Source organism: Phascolarctos cinereus, unplaced genomic scaffold, assembly GCF_003287225.1.
Source record: "Phascolarctos cinereus isolate Bilbo 61053 unplaced genomic scaffold, phaCin_HiC Scaffold_726;HRSCAF=1367, whole genome shotgun sequence".
NCBI classification, from domain to species: domain Eukaryota; kingdom Metazoa; phylum Chordata; class Mammalia; order Diprotodontia; family Phascolarctidae; genus Phascolarctos; species Phascolarctos cinereus.
This window is the reverse complement of record NW_027556098.1, coordinates 319,640,053-319,667,087: the sequence shown is the minus strand read 5'-3', so window position 1 is coordinate 319,667,087 and position 27,035 is coordinate 319,640,053. Positions and strand designations below refer to the sequence as shown.

General features: G+C 39.9%; 1 protein-coding gene and 1 pseudogene across 1 annotated transcript in view; one reads left to right on the top strand and one right to left on the bottom strand.

The window, feature by feature from the left end:
* Nucleotides 1-27,035, top strand: part of GDPD4 (glycerophosphodiester phosphodiesterase domain containing 4) — a 130,496-nt gene that overhangs the window by 73,251 nt on the left and 30,210 nt on the right. Inside the window, 7 exon segments of the mRNA XM_078156933.1 lie at nt 757-810; nt 813-901; nt 9,237-9,319; nt 10,925-11,075; nt 18,745-18,969; nt 20,769-20,817; nt 20,820-20,925. Of these exon segments, the coding sequence (XP_078013059.1) occupies nt 757-810; nt 813-901; nt 9,237-9,319; nt 10,925-11,075; nt 18,745-18,969; nt 20,769-20,817; nt 20,820-20,925 (757 nt within the window).
* Nucleotides 15,153-15,417, bottom strand: LOC144454467 (protein POLR1D pseudogene; annotated as a pseudogene).

Genomic DNA, 27,035 nt, shown 5'->3' with positions numbered 1-27,035 from the left:
CTGGAACACTGAGAGATTAAGAGCCTTGCCCAGGGTCACATAGCCCTGATGGTGTATGTCAGAGGCAGGACCTGAACCCAGATCTTCCTGGCTCAGACAAGCTCTCTACCCACAATGCTTTGATGTCTCTTCCACCCCCATTTTGAAGTCAAAAGCTCACCCAAGATCACAGAGCTTATGAGGGGCAGAGTCTGGGGTTTGGAGTCTAGTCTATTCTAAGTCCATGGCTCAAATCAAATTGTGAGGCACTCTCCATACACGTGCCTCTCCCCCTGCCCTTCCCATGTGCACATTTGTATCCGAGTGACAGCAGGTTAAAGTATATCTAAGGCAACTTTGACAACATGAAGAAAGCAGAATGGACAGCCTTGGTGGGAAGGATATCGAAGGATAGGACCGTCACACTTGGCTCTGCCTTGGCTGTGGTAGGGGGCTTTTCTTCCCATCCAGCATCCCTGCCTGACTGTTGACTTCACAGGAGAGAGCATGGGACCAAAGCTGGGGTCCTATAGGGTGTACCCTCTTGATTTGTGGTACTTAAGGGGTGGCTGGATCTTCTTGGAGCTCTGATGATAGAGGGTAGAGGAAGGTCTTGGGCAACAAGTGGATGAGGGAGGAGTGGTTGAACATCAACCAGCCATTGTAGGGAGTGGAACTTTTGGGGCATATATTGAGACAAACACTTCATGATGTGAATCCCCTTGGCCTGGCCCTCAGTGAATGAACCTCTCTCTTCTCTGCTTCAAATTCTTTCAGCCATTCAGTTCGTCAGTGTTATTTCCTTCTTGGTCGTTCTTCTTATTATGTACACATCCCCCTAGGGATACATTCTCCCTGTCTCCGAGAAAACAAGACACTGGGACCCAAACCAACTTTCATTGGGCACAGAGGCGCACCAATGGTAGGTCTGAATGTGTGGGGTAGATGTTAGGGGTAGGATAGTAAGAGGGCAGTCAGGGACCACAGACTGCCATGGCTGGGACCTTAGGGATCTTTGAGTCATAGGTTTCATAGAATTTAGAGCTGGAAAGAACCTTAGGACTCACTGAACCCAACCCTAACTTAGGAGGTAGAGTTGTGGCCTCCAAGTCAGAAAACTTGGGCCTCACTTTCCTTGTCTAAAATCTCACAGGGTTGCTGTGAAAATCAAGTGAGGTGATGGATGTCATGGGTGGCAGAGACAGAAGGACTTGCCCCCCACTTCAAAAGCTTGACTCAAAGGGCAGGACTTTTAACTCAGCTCAGATTTACTTGGGAGTGTGTGGGAGATACATACAGCCTCTGCCCAACTTCCAGTCTTCCTAGAAGGCATTTTTTTTGAGCAATAGCAATAAAGCAAGTTTAAAATAATTCACTTAATTCAAGGATCTCTGATTTCACCAAATGTGTACTCCTTCCAGACTGATCCTGACCCACCTTTGCTTTAGGAGACTGCCTTCATGAGTTGATATGGCTGGAAAAAAGTCATAACTAATCTGGTGGTCATCTCTCTTTGAACTTAGCAGCATGTTCCCTTGAATGACTACTATGGTCCATTACTGGTTCCCTACTTGGGGTCTTTTCAGCTTGGTAGGATGTGGTAGAGCTTGTGCCTCAAGAAACAGGGTCCTCTCCACACTATGATTAAGAATAAGAGGAATACATCAGTGGAAGAGGTCAGGTATAGCACAGATTGATAATTAAAAGGCATTGAATCAAAATATTTCCCAGTAGTTCTGAAGAGGGGAAGAAAAGGATGGCTCTCTAGATATGGCTGCACAGGAACTTCTTTGCTGAGTCCAAATTTTAAAAGAACATGTTAAAATAGGATTGAGAGCATGTAACCCTGGAAGAGTAAAAAAGCTGGCATAGTCCTGTAAGGATGGCTAATTCCTAAATCATAACAACAATAGAACAATCTTTTTTTTTGATGTATAAGAACAAAGAATGGATAAACTTGGGGTGAATAGGACATTAAAAGAAAATAGAAAGAAAGCAAAACTACCCAGTTCCTATTTTGCTTCTTTTTTCTCTAGTAAGGAAATCATCCTCAGACTGAAAAGGATAGTAAAGAAAATGAGGCCAAAATAAATTGAGCCTCAGGTTAAGGTGAGATCAGGGTATGGAGAGGACCTTGCTGTGCTCATTGAATCCACAGAATTCAGAAAGGACAACATAGTCTTCTGGACCAACCCATACCTCCTTGGTTCAAGTCATCTCATCTAGATGAACTACATTTCCCAAGAAGCTTATGTATGTGATTGCTGAAACGCTGTCCACTTTGAGAAATCCTGGTGAACCAGCGAGAACCTATAGGAATGGAGCTGTGTAAAGGTCATTCAGATTTGTTTTAGAGTTGAGTTCTTTTCACTTTGGGCTAGTGAATTTGATGTCCATCTCTGGCAAAAGCAGTTTGTTTGTAAGCCTATAGAAAGGGAAATGGTGACTCCTAGGAGCCAACATGGGTTCCTAGAGAACAAATCACACCAGACGCGCAGCATCTCCTTTATTGACAAGGTTACTAGATTAGTAGCTCAAGGAAATGCCATAGATTTTAGACCCTTGTTGCTGGAAGTGCCCCAGAGAAGATGCTATAAAGGAATATATAGTACTAGGCAACAAACTCCAAATTCAACTTAGAAGGTCATTTGGAAAGGTCTGTCAGACCTGAGTGAGAGAGGAGCATCGTCCAGCCCCAGCCCTGGCGAAGCCCTGGGGCAGTGATGGCAGTGGCTGCTTCAGAGCTCTTGGCCCACAGGTGGTGGGGAGATCAAGTGGGGGACTGCATACATCTCTTTGCTGGTGCTGAGGCAGGAATTCTCTTGCTTTGCCTGTGCTTGGATCTGGGTCGCAGTCCCGGGTGGTGGTCTTGGGGCAAGGAGGAGCGCTGGAGTGGTGGAACTTGTGGCAGTGGTAGAGAAGTAAGCCTCCTCACAGTTCCAAGACATAAAAGAGTGCTTGTGGTCACTCATAGACCATAGCACAGGCCAGGAAAGGAGTAAACACCTCTCCTTTGATCATACTACCTTGGAAGAATGGAAAATTTACAAATCCCTAGAAGTATCTCTGAAAACAGCTGCATAAAACCCCTGAAGCTTGGGACAATACGCCCTCTACACCAGAAGTAGAGCCCACCTTAACAAAGAGTTAAAAACTCAAGTAATTGGCTGGAAACGTGAGCAAAGAGCACAAAAAACTCACACTATAGAATCTTACTTTTGTGACAAAGAAAATCAAAACATACAACCAGAAGACAACAAAGTCAAAACTCCTACATCCCAAGCCTCCAAGAAAAATATGAATCAGTTTCAAGCCATGGAAGGATTTTGAAAAGCAAGTAAGAGAAGTAGAGGAAAAATTGGGAAGAGAAATGAGTGATGCAAGAAAATCATGAAAAATAAGCCAACAGCTTACTAAAGGAAACCACAAAAAAATACTGAAGAAAATAGCACCTTAAAAATAGACTAACCTAAATGACAGAAGAGGTCCAAAAAGCCAATGAGAAGAACGCCTTAAAAAGCAGACTTGGCCAAATGGAAAAGGAAGTCCAAAAGCTCACTGAAGAAAATAATTCCTTAAAAATTAGAATGGAGCAAATGGAAGCTAATGACTTTGTGAGAAATCAAGACATTGTAAAACAAAACCAAAAGAATGAAAAAATATCAGACAATGTGAAATGTCTCATTGGAAAAACAACTGACCTGGAAAAAAGATCTAGGGGAGATAATTTAAAAATTATTTGATGACCTGAAAGCCATCATCAAAAGAGAGCCTAGACATCATCTTTCAAGAAATTATCAAGGAATACTGCCCTGATATTCTAGAACCAGAAGGTAAAATAGAAATGGAAAGAATCCACTAATCACCTCCTGAAAGAGATCCCCAAAGGAAAACTCCTAGGAATATTATAGCCAAATTCCAGAGTTCCCAGGTCAAGGAGAAAATATTGCAAGCAGCCAGAAAGAAACAATTCAAGTATTGTGGAAACACAATCAAGATAACAGAAGATTTAGCAGTTTCTACATTAAGGGACTGGAGGGCTTGGTCCTGGTGGTCAAAGGAGATAGGATTACAACCAAGAATCACCTGCCCAGCAAAACTGAGTATAATCCTTCAGGGGAAAAATGGATTTTCAGTGAAATAGAGGACTTTCAAGCATTCTTGATGAAAAGACCAGAACTGAATAGAAAATTTGACTTTCAAATACAAGACTTAAGAGAAGCATGAAAAGGTGAAAAGGAAAGAGAAATCATAAGGGACTTATTAAAGTTTAACTGTTTACATTCCAAAGTGGAAAGATGATATTTTAACTCATGAGACCTTTGTCAGTATTAGGGTAGTTGGAGGGAAAAATTATATATGTATGTATGTGTGTGTGTGTGTGTATATATATATATGTATATATATATATATATATATATATATATATATATATATATATGAGTGTGTGTGTGTGTGTGTATGGCACAGGCTGAGTTGAATATGAAGGGATGATATCTAAAAAATAAAATCAAGGGGTGAGGGAGGATTATCTTACATAAAAGAGGCAAGAAAAAGCTTTTACTGTGAAGGGGAAGAGGGGAGAGGTGAGAAGGAATGAGTGAACCTTACTCTCATCAGATTTGACTTAAGGAGAGAATAACATACACACTTAATTGGGTATGGAAATCTATCTTACCCTACAGGAAAGTAGGGGGGAATGGAATAAGAGAATGGATGATAAAAGAGAGAGCAGATTGGGGTAGAGGGTAATCAGAAATAAACACTTTTGAGGAGGGACAGAGTCAAAGGAGGGAATAGAATAAATGGAGGGTGGGAGGATGGAGGGAAATATAGTCTTTCACAACATGACTATTATGGAAGTGTTTTGCATTACTACACGTGTATAACCTACATCAAGTTGCTTGCCTTCTCAATGAGGGTGGGTGGGGAGAGAGGAAAGGAGAGAATTTGGAATTGAAAGTTTAAAAAAAATGTTAAAAGTTATTTTTATGTGCAACTGGGAAATAAAATATACAGGGAATGGGGTATAGAAATCTATCCTGCCCTACAGGAAAATAGAAGGGAAGGAGATAAGAGAAGGAGGGATCATAGAAGGGATGGCAGATTGGGGGAAGGGGCATTCAGAATGTACGTTGGCTTGGGGTAAGTGGAGGGGAGGGATTGGGAGAAAATTTGGTACTCAAAATCTTGTGGATGTGAATGTTGAAAATTAAGAATTAATTAATTAAAAGAAATAAAGGTTGATCAGTGGAACAGATTCGATATACAATATTTAGAAGCAAATGAACCTAGTAGCCTAGTTTTTGAGAAACCCAAAAGAGATCCCAGCTTTTGGGGCAAGAACTCACTATTTGACAAAAACTATTGAGAAAACTGGAAAGTATGGTATAGACCAACATCTGACACTGTATATACCAGAATAAGTTCCAAATGGGTATATTATTGAGACATAAAAGGTGACACCATAAGCATATTAGAGGAACGTGAAAAAAAAACTACCTGTCAGCTCTTCAGATAAGGGTCAAAGGTTCATGGCAAAACAAGATGCAGAGAGGTTCACAAGAGGTAAAATGGACAGTTTAGATTATGACAAATTAAAACGGTTTTCCCATAGACAAAACCAATGAAACCAAAATTAGAAAAAAAGTAAGAAACTGCTTTCTTGTTAGCTCAAATACGTAAGCATAGGTAACATAGTTAAATCAGGTAATTTGCTCCCAATCCTGCAGTATCATGACCAGTAAATGGCAGAGCTGGCACTTGAGCTCATATTTCCTGATTCGAAGCCTGGTGCCCATTTCATTTCTCCATGCTAGCAGCTTGAATACCTTCAGAGATGAGCTTATAATATCATAAGCCAATTCATTGAGGCAGCTAAGTGGTTCAGTGGACAGAGTGCCAGGACTGGAGTTAGGATAGAATTGAGTTCAAATCCTGCCTCTGATCCTTACTAGCTGTATGATTCTGAGCAAGTCACTTAACCTCTGTCTACCTGTTTCCTCAACCATAAAATGGGATAATTACAGCACCTGCCTGCCAGGATTGTCGTGGGGATCCAATGGGATAATACTTGTAAGGTGCTTAGCACAATGTGTGGCACACAGGGGGTGATATATAAATGCTTACTCCTTTTCCTCTCCTCTTCCTCCCTCTCATTCTTGGTAGGTTCTAATTGCTACAATAGTCTTCCTTACATGGAATCAAAATTTATTGGTTGATTGTGGTCACCTCTAAGTGGAAGAGAGGGTTACCCTAAATAAATCAAATCCATGAATTTCAATTTTTATTTTAAAGAATGTCAGAGCTATTTAAATGGCTCTATTGACCAACTAAACTTTGGCCTCCTCAGTACCTGCCTAGGCCTGTGTTGGAAACTTGAAGAAAGCTCACTGACCTGTGCTTGCTTCATAGCCTGTGCTTGATAGCTGGAAGGAGAGCATTGTATTTGAAGTCGGAAGACCTGGTTTGAATTCTGGCTCTGCTGCTTGCTACTTTTATAACCTTGGACTAGCTACTTAACTTATCTGGGCCTCAGTTTCCTCTTCTATAAAATTCAGGGGTTGAAAGGTACATCTAGCTCTGGAGCCTATGCACAAGGCCTTTATATAATAGGCGATAACAGTCAATAAACATTTATTGGGGATACAAAAACAAGCAAAAGACAGTCCCTGCCCTCAAGGAGCTTACAATCTAATGGTGGTGGTGGCAATGGAAAGATATTAGAGGTAAACAAGCCCAGCATTTTCTAGGCTAGAAGTGGAATCCTTGCTCCCCAAGATACAAAAGAGGTTCAGTGAGAAAAACTTCTCTTTTAGAGGCCATTGGTCAATAAAGCCACCACAGCCAATATGAACTGATATTCTTGAGATGGGGAGTTGTGAGGAGAGAGCCCACTAATTTGTAGCAAATCCAGTTGTCTGGGGGAGAAGAGAATCCCAAGAAGTGTGATGTAGTGGAAATAGCCCAGGATTTGGAGGCAGAGGACTTGAGTTTGAATGCTTGAGCAAATCGCTTAAGTCTAAGTAAGTGTGCTATGCTGTGGTTTCCTTAAATGACACGGTCTCAAGATTTGGAAGAAACCTGAGAATTCATCTAATCTGTACCTGAAGAGCAACATCTACAGTGCACATAACAAATAGCCAACCAACCTTCTTTTGTAGGAGTTCAGTGCTGACGAACCCACCAGCCTCCAGGTAGCCTGACAGCTGATTGTCCAGAAGTCTGTATGATCTTAATAACCTTTCACGGAACCCTCTGAAATCTCTTTTCTCTAAATCTAGGTTATGTGACAAACTGTGTCTGGCCGTCTCCTCTGCTATGGAGTCTAAGGCAGAGTGATCACTTTCCCCCAAGGTTCATCATTTCTCCAACAGTTCCTTCTTGTTCATAAGCATCCAGTCAAGAGTAGCATTTTCCTTCATTTCTCCCTCTACTTTTTGAAGGATGAGGTTATCATCGAGACAAGTCAGGAAGTTCTTAGCTGCTGCTCCACTTTTGCCAGAGAGAGAAAAACAACAGATGTCAAGAAAATCGAATCTCTTATCATATCAGGCTTAATGATTCCAGACACTATCTACTTCATCCTTCCATCCAGGTGATCAGTAGTATTAATTTAGTGATAATATTGCTTATATTTCTACCTCTTGAGTCAGTTTCCTGCCTCTGGAGTGAGGAATACCCGAGTTCAAATTCTGCTTCAGACACTTATTAGCGGTGTTAATCTGGACAAGTCACTTCACCTTTGTCTGCCTCAGTTTCCTCAGCTGTAAAATGGGGATAAAAATAGTATCTACCTCCCAGGGTTACTGTGAGAATTGTTTAGCACATAGCAGGTACTACATATAAATGTTAGCTACATAAAGATCTCTGCTTTTCCTTCCTTGTTACTCATGCTTTTTTCTATTTATATATCTAAGGCCGTGGACACTATTCTTGACTTTGCCTTCTGTAGATTATTGGGGATGAGGAGGGAGAGATGTCTGATTGCTATTATTATTTGTACATTGTAGCTACTTGCTTTTTAAAAAATACTAATTTGTTTTTATAGCAAGCATTTGTTTATTTCCTCCTTACTCTTCCAATTTAAAAGAAAAACCTCCTTGTAGCCAATAACCAATATGCATAGCCAAGCAAAACAAATTCCCACGTTGCCCATGGCCGAGAATGTCTGTCTTACTCGGCATCTTGACTCCCTCACCTGTGTCAGAGGGTGAGTTACACAGATCATCATTAGTCTTCTGGGGTCTTGACTGGTCACTGCATTGAAAGTAGCCATTGCAGCTATTTTCAAGGGGACATAGCTTGGTAGCTAGACATGGTGTTTGTTCTTGCTTCGTGTTTCATTTGTTTTAAAGCCCCTTTGATTAGATTTGCAATACTCTAGGTAAGTACCTTTTTACCCTTAGGTGAATTCCATTTCTGACCAGAAGCCTATCCTTCTTATATTTTAAAACATGGTCCACAAATTGAAAATCCACATTGTCTTCTTAGCGACCTTCCCAAATCTACTCTTTTCTTTTGATTGGCAGCAGTGAGAAAAACACAACCTTTCCCCCTAAGACCTTCTAGTTTCTTTCTCCAACCAATCCTTTCTGCTGCTTTCTGGATTCCTTCTGATAGTATTAATTGCCCTGAGTCATTGGAAGAGTTAGGTAGCCATCACAGAGGCAAGTCTTGGGAGGATCTCCATTACCACTTCTGTGTATATGCCAATGGACCTCTATTATTAATGTCAAATTGACAAATAGTTGCCTCAGCCATGGAATCATCCCAATTCTTCTCCTCCACACCCAAGTAATGACTAGAATTTTGGTGTTCTATTAGTATATCTCAAACCTGAGTATAGTGTCCTGTGGCCAAATTATTCTGGGAAATTATCATCTAATCCCATCCCCTTAAAGGGGGAAAACTGGAGCTCAGAAAGGGTAAGTGATTTGTTCACAATCATGTAGTCAGTGGCAAATCCAGGATTAGAAAGAGGTCTCTTAGCACCAGTCTGCCTCAGATGACTTCAGACGTTCTTGAAAGTAGATTGAACAAAGGGACCTGGTAAGTGTTGAAAAGGTTGGACTAAAGCTATTTTCTTGGGCAATGCCAGGGCAGCAAGGAGAGGCCATGAGCACATGGCAGGCTATGTGATCTCTTCCTGCTGCTTCTTCTCCTCTTTTTGGGAGACAGTCATCCTTCCCTTACTCTTATGGAAGGTAAAAGAAGAAAATTGCAATTCATTCTGATTTCCTGTTCCTTTTCATTAGCTGGCACCAGAGAATACTCAGATGGCCTTTGAGAAAGCTATTGAACATGGTGCCACAGGGCTGGAGACTGATGTCACCCTCAGGTAAGAATGGAGGCAGGACATTTTGTCAGGCTAAGGACTTAGCTCCATGTGCAGAGACTCCACCTCACCAACACACACATCACAACCTCTTCCCCCCATGCAGGCACTACCTAGCCATCTTTGGCAAGAACACAATATCTTCCACTCCACCAAGGAACCCCCCCACCCCCACTAACACAGACATAAACAGATGCCACACAATTTCCTCCCATGTAGGAAGAATACTTTCTCCCCTAAATATACACAAACTGTGTATAAAAAAGTAATCCAGCCACCCTCTCCATACGTAAATGCTCTGCCTCCACACCAAATAAGCTCCTCTCCCACACTACATTCCCACATACACACAACACATACACTATATACTCTGCAAACATGTATGGTCCCCCACCAACCCTCTCCACCACACACAATTCAACTTCTCTACCCACAATTGTGATGACCCAGATTGATCACAACCTTATGCCTTAAGCATTACCTTTTCTCAGATCCTTTGACAGCTTAGTTGATGACCTGGCATATAAGACTTCCAGAAGGAACACATACCCTCAGGCACATATAGAAAGACACTCAAAAAGTAATGTCAGAAGCTTTGATTAGAACAAGAGAAAGAGGGAGAGGGTAGGGTGACACACAGATGGTGGTAATAGTGGGATGGACCCTGCAGAAGTGAGAGGAGAACTTAGAGAGCAGAGACTAGGACCCTGAATCCAAGGTCAATTGATTTTATAATTTTGCTGCCAGTAGCCTTACCCAAGTATGACAATAACAGCTGTCAGCAGACCCTCACTGGTCTTTCAATAGCTTGAACAAATATATGCATGGGAGCAGTGATAGTCAAGCTCCCCATAATGGCACAGGGACCTGTCAATGTGGGCAGTGAGCATATGAGCAGAGGGAAGAGCCCAGGCTGGCCGGGCCTGTCACATTAATTATGTCCCCAGGATAACTGGAATAGAAAACAATTGGAAGTCAGAGCTCTTCAGGTGCTAGTGGTTATCTAAAACAAGCCACATTATTATAGGTAAGGTGAGCCAGAGAATATTGCAGCATTTCTTGGGCTGAATGAGGATTCAGAGTAGCTCTGGCTCATGTAAAAAATAAGTTTTATTGGAGTCATTTGGTTTTTTTTTACGTCATCATATTTTCCTCCCACTATCCCTCCCTCTCTGCCTCCCGGAGTCACCTCATATAACAAATGATATCTTTTAAGACAAAAAGAAAAAGAGTTTTAAAAAATCAGTGTAACTGATCGTTACACCAAAAAAGTCTAAAAATATGTGTGCTGTACTTTGTAGTTTCTCTACGTGGGCTTCAGACTAGGGAGTTAGTTTTGTTAATATTTCAAGACAGTGGTGAACCATAGAAAGATTATATAGGTCTCTCTTTGTAGCTATTGGGTTATGAGTATATGTATGTTGGAATGAGTTATGGTTATGACCTGGGCTTTGATGCTACATGGCCCCAAACTCTGTTGGTTAAGCATGAGCTTGTGGGGAGCTTCCATCATTAGAATTCAGTAGCCAGAAGACGAAAATAGCTGACCCTTCCAACTGTCCTCCCTTGGGAAATGCCAATCAATCCTTGCCCTCTGTCTGTCCACAGTTATGATGGTGTTCCTTTCCTCATGCATGACTCCACCCTGAGGAGAACAACCAATATCCATGAGATCTTGCCGGATTTCTCTGACATGCCTGCTTCTATGTTCACTTGGCAAATTCTGGAAACCCTGAACTCAGGCCAATGGTTCTTCAAGGTAACAGGGTTAGAGCTGGCCAACCTGGAATGATACTGGGCCACACTAATTGGGTCCCCGTGTCAGAATTACAGTATTTTAGAATTGGAAGGGACCTCAGCAGCTATTTAATCTGACCCATTCCCAGAAAGGGATCTCTACTATAACTTACCCAACAAGTGATTGCCCTGCCTCTGCCCTTAAAGTTCGTGCCTCTCTGGGTGGCTCACCATTAATGTGACTGTTGGCAGGAGAAGAGAAAAAAATAAAGTCGTAGACCTGGAAAGGAAACATAAAATTCATCTACTTTGTCCAAACTCCTTATTTTATAAATGAGGAAACAGACCCAGAAGGAGTAAGAGACTTGTTACTCAGATCTGGAAAGATTTTTGGGAGTGAACTGAGATTTCTTCCTCAAATGTGGGCTCCTAAAACCTTCACCTAGTTTAAAGGGCCACTTTAGATCAACCCCTGTTTCAAATTACAACCCACGAACCCCCCAATTGATGCTTCTTGTTACCAGGCCACATCACACTGTACATTAACTCACAGCAAAAGCATCTAATTAAGCAGAATATCAAAGTAGCTAAAGGAAGAAAATTCCTCTCCGGCCACCTCAAATAACGTAATATGTGTAAAGCATTTAGCCCAATGCCTGACACATAGTGGATACTTACTAAATGTTTGTGCCCTTCCCCTCCCCATCCTGCCCCCTTCCTTTCCCCTCTATCATAAGTGTAAGAGCACTTTCTCCCAAAGATTCCCAAACTGCCAGTAGGAGGTGAAACATGTAAAGCATGGATAACTACGTTGTTAAGGCCGTGAAGGTCACACAGGCCTAACCAAACAGAGTCATTATCTCATGCTTCCTCATTAGGGATGAACACCTAAGTTAGAACAAATTAGTAAAGAGACTGCATTGCAGATTTAAACACTAAGTTTTTTGTGTTTTAAAGAAGTTACAATGCAGTAGTTGAGAGAAGGAGATTTAGATGTCATAAACATAACCAAAGGGTCAGCATCAGGGGGACTCCTTCTACCATAAAATTTCTTGAAAAGTTTTTTTATTTTTTTAAGATTTTGTAAATGTCATTATTCCCTTCTTTCTCTCATCTGGTTTCTTATCTCAGGAATGTCAAAAGTCTCCAGGTGAGATTAATATTAACAGGAAATAGACTTCAGTTACCAAATGTTCCCAGAGGGATAGCCCAAAATTCCAAACAATAAAATCCAATGAAAAGAATTTTTTTCTGACACAATTTAACTTTATCTTTACTCATTTAAAATAAGAATTTGCAAAAAACTAAACTTCTTAACTTTTCTGTTTCTGTAGATATTTACACACAAAATATTTCAAAGTAAAATAAATACAAATAATACAGATGTGAAGACTAGGATCATTTAGGCATAACTTTTGTATAAAGTCAAGTTTACCTCAGTTCTTCCTTCTGTGTATGATGGGGGTGGGAATTAGCTGTTGGAAAGTTATGGAGGGACTCCCTCTGCACTTTTTTTGGCTGGGGGGTAGAAGGGGGAAGGAAAAAATAAGGAATTTTTTCTAATCATCCTAGTTGGAGTGGTTCTATGTTCAGGCTTCTGACCACACAGAAGCTTGGGCTTCATAGAAAAGTTTGGATGCCCAGGGCACACAAAGAGAGTATGCTGGGGTAGCACTGGGGAAGACAGAGCAATTTTGTCATGGCGTCCTCTGGCTCCTCCACAGCACTCTGGAGCTGGCCTTTCTAATGTGCTGATTTTGTGCATAGAAAGAGCTTTTCTTGGCTGCTGGGAATATGCTGTGGCTGAGTGATTATCTGGAGGCAGCCAGGCATAAGCTCAGCTGCCTTGGAAGATTTGGGAAGGGAATAGAGACTCTTCTCTCTGTGGTTTAGGAATATATTGTTATATAGTCCGGAGTTTGGGAGTGGGACTCTGTGAGATTTAGAATCATATTAAGAAATGCCTATGCCAACATTGGAAAAAAAAATCCAGCATGCTTTCTGTTAAAAAGATTTCTGGTACAACTTTTCACGTGATATCTATACCTGGGGATTTAACTAAAAAACCAAAGAGCATTGAATAAAATCCTCAACATCAATCAAAGCACAGTAAGTTTGGTTGATGACGGTTATTTCTCCTCAGTATGAATCTACCCAGAGGAATTTTCAGAAGGCTTTCCACATTCACTGTGGTCATGAAATCTCTCTTCACTGAGAGTTCCTTTATATTCAGTAAGTTGTGGATTCTGGAAAAAAGCATTCTCGTGCTCATTGCATTTATAGGGTTTCTTTCCAAGTGTCTATTATTTGGTGGGAATTCATGGTGGGCTGGGTTTGTAGATGAAGTCTTTTCTGCTGTCTTTGTATTCACATAGATCATATTTGGTGTATTCTAATTTGGAGTTCAAAGATTTCTCACTTTTATTACACTTTGGAAATATTTTCTTTGAACAGATTCGTGACTGAAGTCTTTTTCTGTGCATCATATGCACAAAGATTCTCTCTCAAAGACACATTCTGTTTTGAAAAAAGGACTGGGCCCACATGGAGATTTCTTCCATACTTACATTCAAGGCCTCTCAATTTATAGTGAGTTTTTCTTTTGGTAATTCTGACATTACCAGAGTGTGCCTCTTTATTATTCTTCTGCATCTCTACACTAGCCTCACGTATCCAGACTTCTCTCAAGTAGGAGACGTAGAAATCATTCCTTACTGATCTTTTATGGGATGATGGTTCCATAGAAATTTCCTGATTTGGAGTGGTGCCTTGACTTCAGGCCTAGCCTCCCAATCTGGACAGATGCTTTCTGGGACCTCTCTCTCTTGGACATCCAAGGTGTTTCCCCTCGTTCCAACTGACGATCACATCTGGCTTGGAAACAGCAAGTCTCAGGCAGTTCAGGTTCCCCTACTGTAGAGCTCCTTCTGGGAAGGGTCCGACTGCCCATATTCCTCCCAGGCGAAGTCAACAGCCACTCCTGAATGTCACTGATTCCTTATATTTCTGTCCATCCTATTTAATCCTTTCAGTCACTAAGGCTACATTGTGTCCACTGGAAATGGCTGGGTAACAAAACCAGAGCTGGTATCATGGCATCTGGAGGGTCCTGGCTGTCAGGAGCACAGGGGCCATTCCTGCCTCTTGAGGAAGGGCAGAGTGCTCGGAGGGCAGATCTCTGCACAGACCGAGGCCTCCAGGAGAGCTGGATGGTACCGGAAGTGCCCGGCCCTGGAGCTGAGGTTGATGACGTCAGAGCACCTGTCCGAGGTCCCGTTGATGACAGTTATTTCTAAAGCACCAAACTGTATTCCTCCCAATTTATGACCTCTGGAGAAAAGTTCAAATTCAGGGGAAAAAATGCATTTTATACAGAACAAAGCTTTGTTGCAAGAGGAACAAGGAGATCTTGATTCTTCATCTCCATTAGTTTGTCTTAGGTAGTAAATTCAAAGCTATTTTGAGAATGCTCCACGTTGTTTATCTAAGCAAAAATAAGTGCTAGAGATGTTAACAAATTTCTTGATAAACTCTAGCCCTTGAAGGCTAGAGGGAGGTTTTATAAATAGTGCATTCCACAGCCACAGGATTTTTGCTGTTTCAGCTTCTTGAACAAACTAAATTTGATACCCCGAATCTAAAATGCAGAGCTGAAGAGGTTTTGATTTTGCTCTCCACTCTGAAAAATGACCACAACTGAGATACAACAGCTATTTTTAACTGTTTTGAACAATCTCTGAAAAATTTAAAATCTAACTCTAGATTTGTTTATTTCCAAACTAACTTTTGAAAATAGGTGCAATAACAAATGTATACACACTATTAAAATACAATAAACATTTCAAGACTTCTACCCTTAGGATTAATTTTCAGAAGGAAGAATTACTAAGTCATTTTTGTTTATGACCAACAGATTCTTTAAAAACCACAACAAAATATCAGTCTATTATAATGTTTTTCTTAGCTGTCTTCCCTGCTAGCTAAATACCTGCACTAAACAACCTTCTCCATGTAAAGAAAGCTAAACACTTGCCCAGTCTAAAATGTGATGACATTCATTGCTTGTAACAGTCTTGCCTGTTCTTCAGTGCCTGCCTCATCACTTGTTGGATTGCTTTTCGTGCTTTTCCTGGGTGTTCTGCTTTCTTGGAGAATAACTCACTCCTCTCTGAGACTGGAAGCTGTGTTTGTACGGATGAGCTCTGTGTTTCTTTGGGTTTTCTTCTCCCTGGTTCTGACTTGGTTCATGTTCTTTATTGTCTTCCTTCTGCTCTTGGTCTTGCTCCTTCTGAGAGGATAATGTGTTCTTAATTGTTTTTATTTGTGCCAGCAAGAGGACACTTTATGCACCCCACAGGCCCCATTGTCTCTGCTTGGGTTTTCCTCCCATTTAGCTTTCTTGAGAAGTTCTTCTATTGCCTTCCACTCCAGTTCCTCATCATCTTCTGTGGTGTGGCGGCCGAGAGCAGCTTCTGGGCTCCTCAGCTAGCCTGAAAAGAAATTTTTAAAAAATCCTTATAACATTTTATAAAATTCTCATCATATTGTCATTTACCTACCTCCACCTCACTGTCCCTCCTTTTTCAAAGACCCCTGCCCCTATCTTGGTGGCTTCAGTACCATAACATAAGTGGATGTCCCTTATATAGCCTCTCATCCAAGTTCATTAGACTCTTCTACTTTTCCCCCACAAAATAGATTCCTTATCATTTCCCTAACACCTAACCTTTTTCACATTTTCCTATTTCTGTTTCTGGTACCCTGTCCTTCCAGTAACCCTGGTTCACAGCCTTGGAGTTATCCCTAACTTTTCCTTCTCCCTCAATCTCCATATCCTAGTTGACAAGTCTCATGGATCCTATAACTACAACATCTCTTGGCATCTGTGTTATCTCCATTCATAAAATATCTATCCTAGTTTGGGCCCTCAGCACTTATTGTCTATATTATAGCAGTAGCCTTCTAATTATTCTCTCTACTTCTAATCTTCCTCCAATCCATCCTCCACACAGCAGCAAATTGATTATGCTAAAACACTGATCTGGCTGTGTTGCCACCTCTATACCTATATGATGCCTTTTGTGCTCCCAAGAACTACTACCGCTGTCTCCCTCTTGAAATTTTTTTTAATGACAGTATACTTATTTATGTATCTCCCTTGTAGAGTGCAAGCTCCTTGAGGGCAAGGACTGTTTCATTTTTGTCTTTGTATGCCCACTGCCCAGCACATTGCCTTGCACGACAGTAAGTGCTTAATAAAAGATTCTGGAATCAAATTTTGTTCCTTCAAATTAATTTTGCTATTGTTTTGTCTGGTATTTGGCAGTTTAATTAGAATAGCTTTAAGTCTAACTTTTTTTTTTCTGGAAGTGACCTGTGGGTTCTATTAATTAGCACTTTGTTTTCTTTGTTCAGAAATTTGGAGAAGTTACTGTGTTATGGTGCTTGGCCATTTTATTTTTGTGTTCCTTTGGTAGATGTGTAATTCTTAAGTGTCTCTATGTGTCCTGTCTTTGAGATCAATATGTTTTGCTTGTATGGAGATATATTTTCTTTCAACATCATTACTTCTTGCTTTTCTTTTTTCCAGGTTATCCTTCTCTTATGTGTATTTGTATTCCCAGTCAGTTATTCTCTCGTTTGTTTCTTGAGTGAGACCTGCTATCATGAATCCAGGTTTTTTCTATTCTGATTATTTCTGCTGTGCAGGCCTTAAATGATGCATTCATAGTCATTATTTCTCTTCTAAACCAGTCAGGAACATCTGTTGTTGTATGCTCTCTTTAGGATCCACAAGTTTTCTTCCTCCTCAGGTGCTGATGCATCTCCCTTTGTCTTGCAATATTTCTTCAGAGATGTCTGGACATATTCAGGAGGCCATATTCCCTTCCGTTATTGATACCTTCCCTGTTGGTTTATCTGCTTATGCATAAGGTCTTTAATCGAGTTTTCTTCTCTTTAAGACCTTTGGTAATGTCAGTTTTTTTCTTCTTACAGTCTTCTATTTCTCATTTTCTGATTCCTTACCCTTTGATTGTAGTTTTCCTGGGAATTGAACCTTAAATCCATTTAGCCTCCTCCCTGTCTTTATTGAGCGATTCATAATTTCACAGCCTCAATTTCTTCCCCAAGTGACTTCTGGGAGGACAGAATTAACCCTAACTGGATGCTGGACTCTTTCCTTCAGGCTTAATAGAGTGCCACACAGTTGCATACATGTACTGTCCCAGTTCCTTGTGTTTTTCAGTGTTTTGGCTAAGCTCTTTTAAAAGTCATCAAATAACATCCTTGCTTTATCCTTGTACTTTTGAGGAAATTTTTCAGTTCTTCCCCATTGAAAAGAATGTTACCTTGTGATTTTGGCTACATAATTTTGAACCTATTAAAGATGGGCCCTTCCATGCTAATGTTTTAGGGTAATTTTTTAAAAACCCCTGAAGTTAGTACCATATTTTGTTAGATTTTTTCTATATCTATTTATATTTACATGATTAATTATAGTAGTTGTTTTCCTACTATTAGACTACCATTGCATCCATGGCATAAAAATCCACCTTGGTCATAATGAATAATTTTGTGGATATTATTATTATATTATATTAATTATATTAATCTCTTTTCTAAGATTTAATTAAAATTTTTTACATTGCTATTCATTAGTGAATTTTATATAGTAGTCATTTATGTAGTAATATATAGTATCATATATAGGTATATAGTAATCTTTTCCCTCATCTTGTATTAGTGTGAATTCAATACTATATCTCGTAAAAGGAATTTTGCACAATGTACAATTTAATTATTGGAATTTTTGTAGCAAAGGGGTAAATTGCTATGTGAGTATTTGATAGACTTCACTTGTAAATTCATTTGGAACAGGACTTTTTCCTTTGATGATTAGTTTATTTCTTGCTTGATTTCTCTTTCTAAAATTTTGTTTTTTAATATCTAATTCTTATTTTTTTAATCAGAATATTTTATATACTTTTTTGTGGATAATTATCCATTTTCTTAAATTTTCAGTTTTCTGGTATTTAATTAGAGATAGTTCTAGATGATTCTTTTTATTTCCTTTCTGTTCAATGTAGATTCAACTTATTTTTATTTTGGGTAGTTCCGTTTTCTTCTTTTATAGGTATTTAATGACTTATTGATTTTATTGGTCTCTTAAAAACCGCTTAGTTCTATTTATCAGTTCAAACTTTTTTTCCCATTCTTTTATAATTTTTAAGATTTCTTCTTCTGTACTTGTTTAGCTTTTGATAATTTGTTTGTTTTCCAGTTCCTTAACTTTCGATCACATCCTCAGTCCTGTGACCAATGGACAAAGTTGTAGAGGCAGAGCTAGGCTCCAAACGACTTTCTGACGCTGCGCTGTCCAGGCATGGGATGGTAGTGAATTCTTCATCGACCACTAGGAGTCTTGGAGTAGTTTGCCGGAACACTTGGCTGATAGTTTATAGTGTTGAAGATTCCGGCTCAGGCAGGAATTGGATGAGATGGCCCCTGAGCCCTCTTCCAGCCCTGATTCTATGAGTCTGTAAGGAACAGAGAGCAGAATGGTAGCCATAAGGAGATTTATTCTGCTTTGTATGTGAACAACACAGAGCATGGGAAGCTGGGAAATGTTTGTCATCACTACTGTGTACGTCTACGCCAATTTGTTTACTGCCGTTATTGCTTACTTCTAGGCTAAGCCATTTAAATACATGGCACCGCTGACAAAAGAAGATGAAGAGATGGCAAAGAATCAGTCAATTATGAAACTCAGCAATTTCTTGAGACTTGCAAACAAGGAAAATAAACTGGTGATATTTGATCTCTACCGTCCCCCAAAGAAACATCCTTACAGAAATACATGGATCATGAAAGTGTTAGAAGTGATGATCAATGAAGTTGGGATTAAAAGCCAGCTGGTAGGTCTGTCAGTTAATCAACATTTTTTAAAGCACCTACTATGTGCCACACACTGTGCTAAATGCTAGGTTAAAAGGAAAGAGAAGGGAGAAAAAAGAATGAGGAATATATCGTGTGGTCCTAGTGTCCGTCAATCTCCCTTATTTGTGACTCTTACTTTCTGAAGACCCCAGCCGTTAGACTCAAATATGCGTGATGGTGGGCCAGCTGAGAATCAACTAGAGTAGTGTGGAAAAAGTACTATACTTGGTATGGGAAGACATTGATTCAATTTCTGATTCCGCCACTTACTGCCACGCAACTTGGACAAATCATTTAATAGAGATTAATTGGGCCCTGATTTTTTTCATCTGGAAAATAGGGAAAATAATATTTTGTGGGGATTTGTAAATTATAGAGTGCTGTAGAAATGTTAGCTATTCCTTGAATGCTTCTTTATTTTTGAGTGGTCATTTTCTTAATAGGAATATCCATTTGCAAATGAGCTAAGCCTGAATTGGTAATATTAACCAAATTTTACTTGGAACCAAGTGAAATATCAACCCTCTTTTAAAAGAAGCATAAGTTTTCTAGCTATAGTTATTTCTTTGCCGTTTGTATTTCGTGCTCGTGGATCCCACCTACTTACACCAAGCTCATAGGATTATGAGCTAAAAAGGATCTTAGACACCATCTCTTCCAATTCCCTCATTTTATAAATGGGGAAACAGAGCCAGAGGGGGGAATGGCTTGCCTAAGATCACAGAATAAGTAGCCCAACACTAATCTCTCATGAAGATGTTAGGTGGCATTGATTAGCCTCCAACATAGGAGCCTCGCTTATACTGGGTACCTGGCTCATGGTGTGGGCAGCTGAAAGAACAGTATTCTTGAGGCGCTCCATTCTGGAAAAAAACTTCAAGGAGACTTCCTGGAAGAGCTTCCCTGGTGAATGTTGGATTGATGTTCCAAAACTGCTGCTGGGATCTCTTTTTCTTCCTTCAATATTGTCAAGCTTCACAGAGATGGAGCCAGTTCCAAATGGAGCTTGGAAATGTGCCAGGGTGGGGTGAGGGAATGGGTGAGCAGGGGGATTTGGTTCAATTAAGAAAAAGGAAGACTAAGGCAGGGAGGGGGTGGTATGGAATGGAAGAGAAATTATACTTGTACTTCTTAGACACTGAGGGCATAGCTAGAGGCAACTGGTAAAAGTTGCTGAGGGGGCAGATTTGGACTTGATGTAGGGAGAAAACTTCCTAGCAAAGATGTCTGAAAGTGGAATTAATGGGTACTTTATAAGGTAGTGAGCTTACTGTAACTGGAGTTCTCTAAGTAAAGGTGAAATGATCACCTGTTGGGAATATCACAGAGGGAATCCCTCTTTAGGCATGGCTTAGATTAGACGCTCTTTGAAGTTCCTTCTGACTCTCTGAGGCCCAGTTTAGGGACTCCATTTCCTCTCCAGACCATCCCCTTTGTTTGGTATATGTTTGATCTGGCTCTGCCAGTCACCACTGTGTGACATTAGGCAGCCTCACCTCACTTGTCCAGGCTGCAGCTCCCTCATCAAAGAAGAGGAGAGTTAGACTAGACCATTCTAGGGTCTCTTCTAATTCTAGAGCCTGTGACTCCTTAGAATTTCTCATCTGTCAAATGAGAATTCTAAGACTCGATTTTTTTTTTTGGCATTGCTGTGAGGGTCAAATGTGCTAGCATGTGCTAGTATTGGCCCTTCTGAATCATAAAGTGCCTTCTAATGGTGCCTACAGTCATCTCCTGCCAGTGACCTGAGAGCTAGCCTCTTCTTTACTTTTTACAGGTCCTTTGGTTACCAGGGCAGTACAGGGCAGATGTCCAAATGATAGCTCCATTTACAGGCAAGTGCTGGGAAAGAAGTTGCCTCTTCCTGACCTCTTGAGAATGGGAATTAGAGGATTGAACCTTCCTTACAAGGACATAAACAGCAAGGATATCAAGTAGGTGATTCCACAAAAGGGGATGGGAACACCCCTGTCCCTTCCTACCATGAACCTTTCTTATGTCTTATCATTCCTCTACACAAGAGAGTTTAATCTGGGGTCCATGAATGTGGGTTTTTTCATTATTAACATAGTGATAATTGTATTTCACTATAATTTGTTTCCTTTAGATTCATATGTATTTTATGTGTATTTTATTCTGATGAGCCCCTACGCTTCAGCCAGATTGTCAGAGGGGTCCATGATACAAGCAAGAATCTCTGCTGTACCCAGACCCTTCACTCCAGTCAAGCTATTGTGTTCTCACTTCTGTCTATGCATGCAAGGATTTAGTCCTTTTATTATACCTTTCTTCCCTTACATATCCATTGATCCATGCCTCAGCTTCCTTTAGGAAGCCTTCATTGATTACCCAATCAATCCTCTGATAATTTGAGATATCACCTGTCATTTGTCTTAATTTTGTTTCTGATGTTGATTATTTTATAGGCTTAGTTTTCTAAGACCAGGACTCAAAAAGCTATGAATTTCTTCTATGAATTTCTCTTGAGAGAAATGATTAGTAGTAACCAATGACTTGGGGAAATATAAAATTTTACTCTTTTTCTTTTATCCTCATTTCAAGACCTCAGTCTCTGAAGATTGAGCTAAACTTCTACTCACTCTATCCAGACCTTACCAAAGTGGGGAAGCCATTGTTCTCTACCAAGATTTGGGTAGGGATAAATTCTTTGAATAGATTGCCCAAGGCTGGGGGTAACTTAGAAGTAAATGACATAATCAAAGTTCATTTGCAGCCCCTCATTGTGATATTAATTTTCTCATTAATTCTTAACCAATCAGAGTTGACTGCTACCCTCAGGAACAACCCTCTTCCAGTGGGCCTATAAGCCATGAGGCCTCCATCATGATTGTCTTTGGTCTAAGTGAGAGATGGCCAAATGACTATCCTTTTATTAAAATGCTGGCATTATTAATAAAATGATTAAATTGCCCAGAAATTATGTCTCTTGAACCTTTCTAAATTCTACATCTTGCCTGGGCCCACCAGGTGGTGCCTCAGTCATGATCCTGTGGTTCAAATAGGCAAATTTGAGGAGTAATTGGAAGAAGAACTTTATTATCTTTTTCTAAGGGAAATAAAAGCAGAATTTATTGACTCATTTCAGTAGGAAGATTAGTATCAATAAACACAATATTTATAAATAGGCAATTAGAGCAATATTTGGAAAAATGTGAAATAGGTATATAGGTACATTGTATTATGTCAGTACATACCTGGAGTATCACTTCTGTGCTGCTGTTCCGAATTAGGAATTACATTGAAAAACTGGAGTGCATGCAGAGGAGGGTGATAGGAATATCAAGGGGGCAACTACATAAGAAATGGCTGAAGGGACTGGGGGTGTTTAGCTGGAAGGAGAGAAAATCTGGTGCTCTTGGGAAGGGGGGAGGGGAAAGATGGTGCATACATTGTGGTGTTGCCTTGAAGTATTTGAAGGACTCTCATATATAAGAAGGAGTAGATCTGTTTTGCTTAACCCTTGTGTACAGAACTAAGAGTGATGAGCAGAGGTTACAGAGAGGCAGTTTTTGGCATAATATAAAGAAAAACTTTCTAATAGATACAGCTGATAGTAGAGTGGGCTGGCTTGAGAGGAAGTCAGGCCTCCTGAACTGGAGGCAGGATGGCTGTATGTTGGCACTATTGTAGGGGAGCATTTCTTACTTGCTTTTCAAAATCCTTTTGAGCTCTTCCATGGCCTGGGACTGGTTCATATTTTTCTTGGAGGCTTGGGATGTAGGAGCTTTGACTTTGTTGTCTTCTTCTGGTTGTATGTTTTGATTTTCTTTGTCACAAAAGATTCTATAGTCTGAGTTTTTTGTGCTGTTTGCTCATGTTCCCAGCCAATTACTTGAGTTTTTAACTCCTTGTTAAGGTGGGGCTCTGCTTCTGGTGTGGAGGGTATGCTGTCTCAAGCTTCAGGGGTTTTATGCAGCTGTTTTCAGAGATACTTCTAGGGACCTGTAAATTTTCAGTTCTTCCAAGGAGAGGTAGGTGTTCACTCCTTTCCTGGCCTGTGCTCTGGTCTATGAGTGACCACAAGCACTCTTTTCTGCCTTGGAACTGTAAGGAGGTTTTTCTCTGCATTACCACCACAAGCTCCACCACGCCACTGCTCCTCCTTGCCCCAGGACTGTCATCCAGAACTGTGATCTAGATCCAAGGATGGGCAAAGCAAGAGAATCCTGCCCCAGTGCTAGCAAAGAGAACCTGAAGTCACCCTCTGATCAGCCACTTGATTCTCTTCAGTCTGTGAGCAGAGAGCTGTGGAAGCAGCCACTGGCCCAGGGTTGCGCTGGGACTGGGGCTGGACTGAGCTCTTCTCTCACTCAGGTCAAACAGACCTTTCCTACCGACCTTCCTGTGTTTGCCTTTTGTGGGTTGAGATGTTTGGAAATCACCATAGCTGCCAGTGATTCAGTCCCCTAAGGCCTGCTCTAGATTTGCTGAGGCCTGGTTTTTGCCTGCATGGCCCACGCTGAACTGTGATCCTCTCCCAGCCTGGCACAATAGACCTTTCCAATCAACCATCCAGGTTGTCTTGGGCTGGAAATTTGTTTTGCTCTTTTTGTAGGTTCTGCTGCTCTAGAATTTGTTTAGAACCATTTTCCATAGGTATTTGAAAAGGTTTGGGGGAAAGCGCAAGTAAGTCACTGCTTTTACTCTGCCATTTTGGTTCTGCCCCAGGGGCATTTCTTTTAAAGGGATCAGGCTAAATGAACCTCTCTAATGCTGAAATTCTTTGATTCTGTGAAAACCTTAGTTTTCCTATCCACATAATTTAGTTAGAGCTGTTTTCTTTGGAAAAAAAAATATTCTGAATTGAACACCAGCTCCTACCCCCAAGAACGTTTCCATTTGTAAAGTAGAACAGGAAAAGAGGATTGTATATGAAATAACAGATCTCTGTTACACACAGCTTGCTTTTTAAAAAGTATATAATAAATTCAGCATCTTACTTTCAAATCTGTCCAGCTTTTCTGTGTTCCCTTTTGACCATTCTTCTGTTCTGTGTGATTTTTAAAATGCATCAATAATTCTCTTTCTTTTCTTTTTTTTCCCCTCTTTTGGTGGCACTATCACTAGCTCCTCTGTCTTCTCCTCTCCAAATTCTTCTTCCCAATAAAATAAGAAAAATACAATGCTTGTATTCAGTGCACTTAGTCAAATAAAATGAATTCGCACGTCTGCTTTATTAAAAAAAACCATGTTTTATCCTGCATCTTAAGTTCATCACCTCACTGTGAGGAAGTAGATGGTATGCTTCATCATTGGTCCTCTAAAACCATAATTATCATTGTATGAGTTCTTAAGTCTTTCAAAGTTGTTTTTCTTTACAATGTTATTGTTATTATGTTAATTCAGCATATTTAGTAATATATCAGTTCATATAAGTCTTCCCAGATTTCACCCAAACTGTCCCTTTAGTAATTTCTAAATTCATACAATAGTATGTTATTACATTCATATACTATGATTTGTGCAGCCATTTCCCAGTCGACAGGCACCCCTTTGTTTCAGTTGTTTGCTATGATAAAAAGTGCTATTATAAAGATATTTGTGCATATGGGTTCTTTTCTGCTTCCTTTTCTCTTTGGGGTTTATGCCTAGTAGCGAGTGGTTTCTCTGGTCCAAAGAGTATACATAGTTTAGTGACTTTTGGGACACAGTTCCAAATTACTTTCCAGAATGGCCAGACCAATTCATAGTGTCACCAGTACTGCCTGCCTGTTGTGTTTTGTTGTTGTCATTTCTGCTTATCTTTGAGACATGAAGTAGAACCTCAGAGTTGCTTTAAATTGCATTTATCTTCCTTCCTTCCTTCCTTCCTTCCTTCCTTCCTTCCTTCCTTCCTTCCTTCCTCCTTCCTTCCTTCCTTCCTTCCTTCATTTATTAAGCTTTTTTTGAGAACTGCCCGTTCATATCTTTTGATCATTCATCTATTGGAGAGTGGCTACCATTATTATATTTTAGAATAAGCTCTACACATATCTTGGATATCTCACCAAATTAATTATTCCCTAATTTTAACTGAATTTATTTTCTTTTCAGTTTTCTATAATCAGAATTGTACATTTTATCTTCTGTGATTCGCTTTATCCCTTATTTTGTCATGAACTCTTCCCCTATCCATAGTTGAGAAAAGTACCTTCTTCCTTGATCCACCAATTTGTTTATGATATGATCCTTTTATATCTAGATCATTTGAAGTAAATATATATATATATATACACACATATGTAAACACACACATACATACATACATACACATATCCATACAATCTACATATACATAGATACACACATATACACTGCATACATATACATAAGTGTGTATATATGTGTATGTATACATACTACATACATATATCTATCTATCTATATCTATATCTATATCTATATCTATATCTATATCTATATCTATATCTATATCTATATCTATATCTATATCTATATCTATATCTATATCTATATCATTTCTCCGAAATTGTTTTCCAGTTTCCCCAGTACTTTTAGTTGAATAATGAGCCTTACCTCAGTTGTTGTAGTCACAGGGTTTATCAAACACTATGTTCATTTGCTACTGTGGGATGTATACCTGATCTGTTCCACTGATTGGCTTTTCTCTTTTTTAAGCAAGTTATCAAATAATTTGAATGATGACTACTTTATGGTAGAGTATGGCTTGATTTTCTTTTTCCCACTTTTTTCATTATTTCCTTTGAGAATCTGACCTTTTGTTCCTCCAAATGGATTTTGCCATTATTTTTTTGCCTAGCTCTCTAAAATAATCCTTTGGTAATTTGATTGGAATGACAATCAATCAGTAAATTAATTTAGCCAGTACTGTTACTTTTATTATATTACCATGGCCAAACTATGATCAATCACTATTCATCTTATTTAAGGCTGTCTTTATTTCTGGGAATGTTTTATAGTTGTATTCATTTGGTTCTTATATATGTCTTGGTAGGTAGATTCTGGAATATTTTATGTAATCTATAGATATTATGAATGAAATCTTTTTTTCTTTCTCTCTCTACTTTTTTTTTTTGGCTAGGCAATGGGGTTAAGCGACTTGCCCAGGGTCACACAGCTAGTAAGTGTTATGTGTCTGAGGTCAGATTTGAACTCAGGTCCTCCTGAATCCAGGGCCAGTGCTCTATCCACTGCACCACCTAGCTGCCCCTTTTCTTTCTCTTCTTGCTGGGTTTTGTTGGTAGTATATTAAAAAACTGATGCTTTGTGTGGAATGCTCCATTATAAATGAACCATCTGTGCATGAGGGCAAGAGGAGGTCCCAGACCCATACCAGGGTACCAGAATGAGAACAGGTGCCAACTGGCAACTTTGTTGTCCACTCTCCATTTCCAGGTCATAGATCCAGGGTGGACTGAGGTAGGGACCTGCGTCCAGGAATGGCTTTCTAGGATAATGAGGGTTGCAGGCCCCAGGTGGTGTGCTGAATGGGGTCTCAGCTCTAGCCTCTGACTAAATCTGAAGTCTGCAGAGGAATAAGCAAGGCAGAAATCCTAGACCAAAGGGGAGCCTGTGGTTCTGTCCCTCTGAACCAGCAGAGCTCCTTAGCTGGCTGATAGTAGCTAATTATAGTAGTAGGCTACCATTGATCAGACCTACACCTGGGTCTAAAATTTGGCTCTAAAATCAAGTTCAAACTCAGAAAGTAGGGCTGAAGAATGAGCAAAGAATGAACAACAGCAACAAAAGAGGCTTACCATAAAAAGCTATTGTGGTGACAGGGGTGCTCAAGGCCCAAATGCAGAAAAAGAGTGATTCCAAAACAGCTGTAAGCCAAGCTTTAAAGGAAAACACAGCATAGGCAAAAAGTCAACTAGAAGTCTGGAGAGAGATAAAGCAAACTTTTTTTTAAAAAAAAAGAGCTGCAGAATTTTTTTTACAAGTGAAATGAGAGCACGAGAGGGAAAAATGGGAAAAGAAATGAGAGCTATGAAAAAAGTATTAGGAAGGGAATTATTAACAGCTTAAGAAGTATAAAACTTTAACAAAGTAAAATAATAAA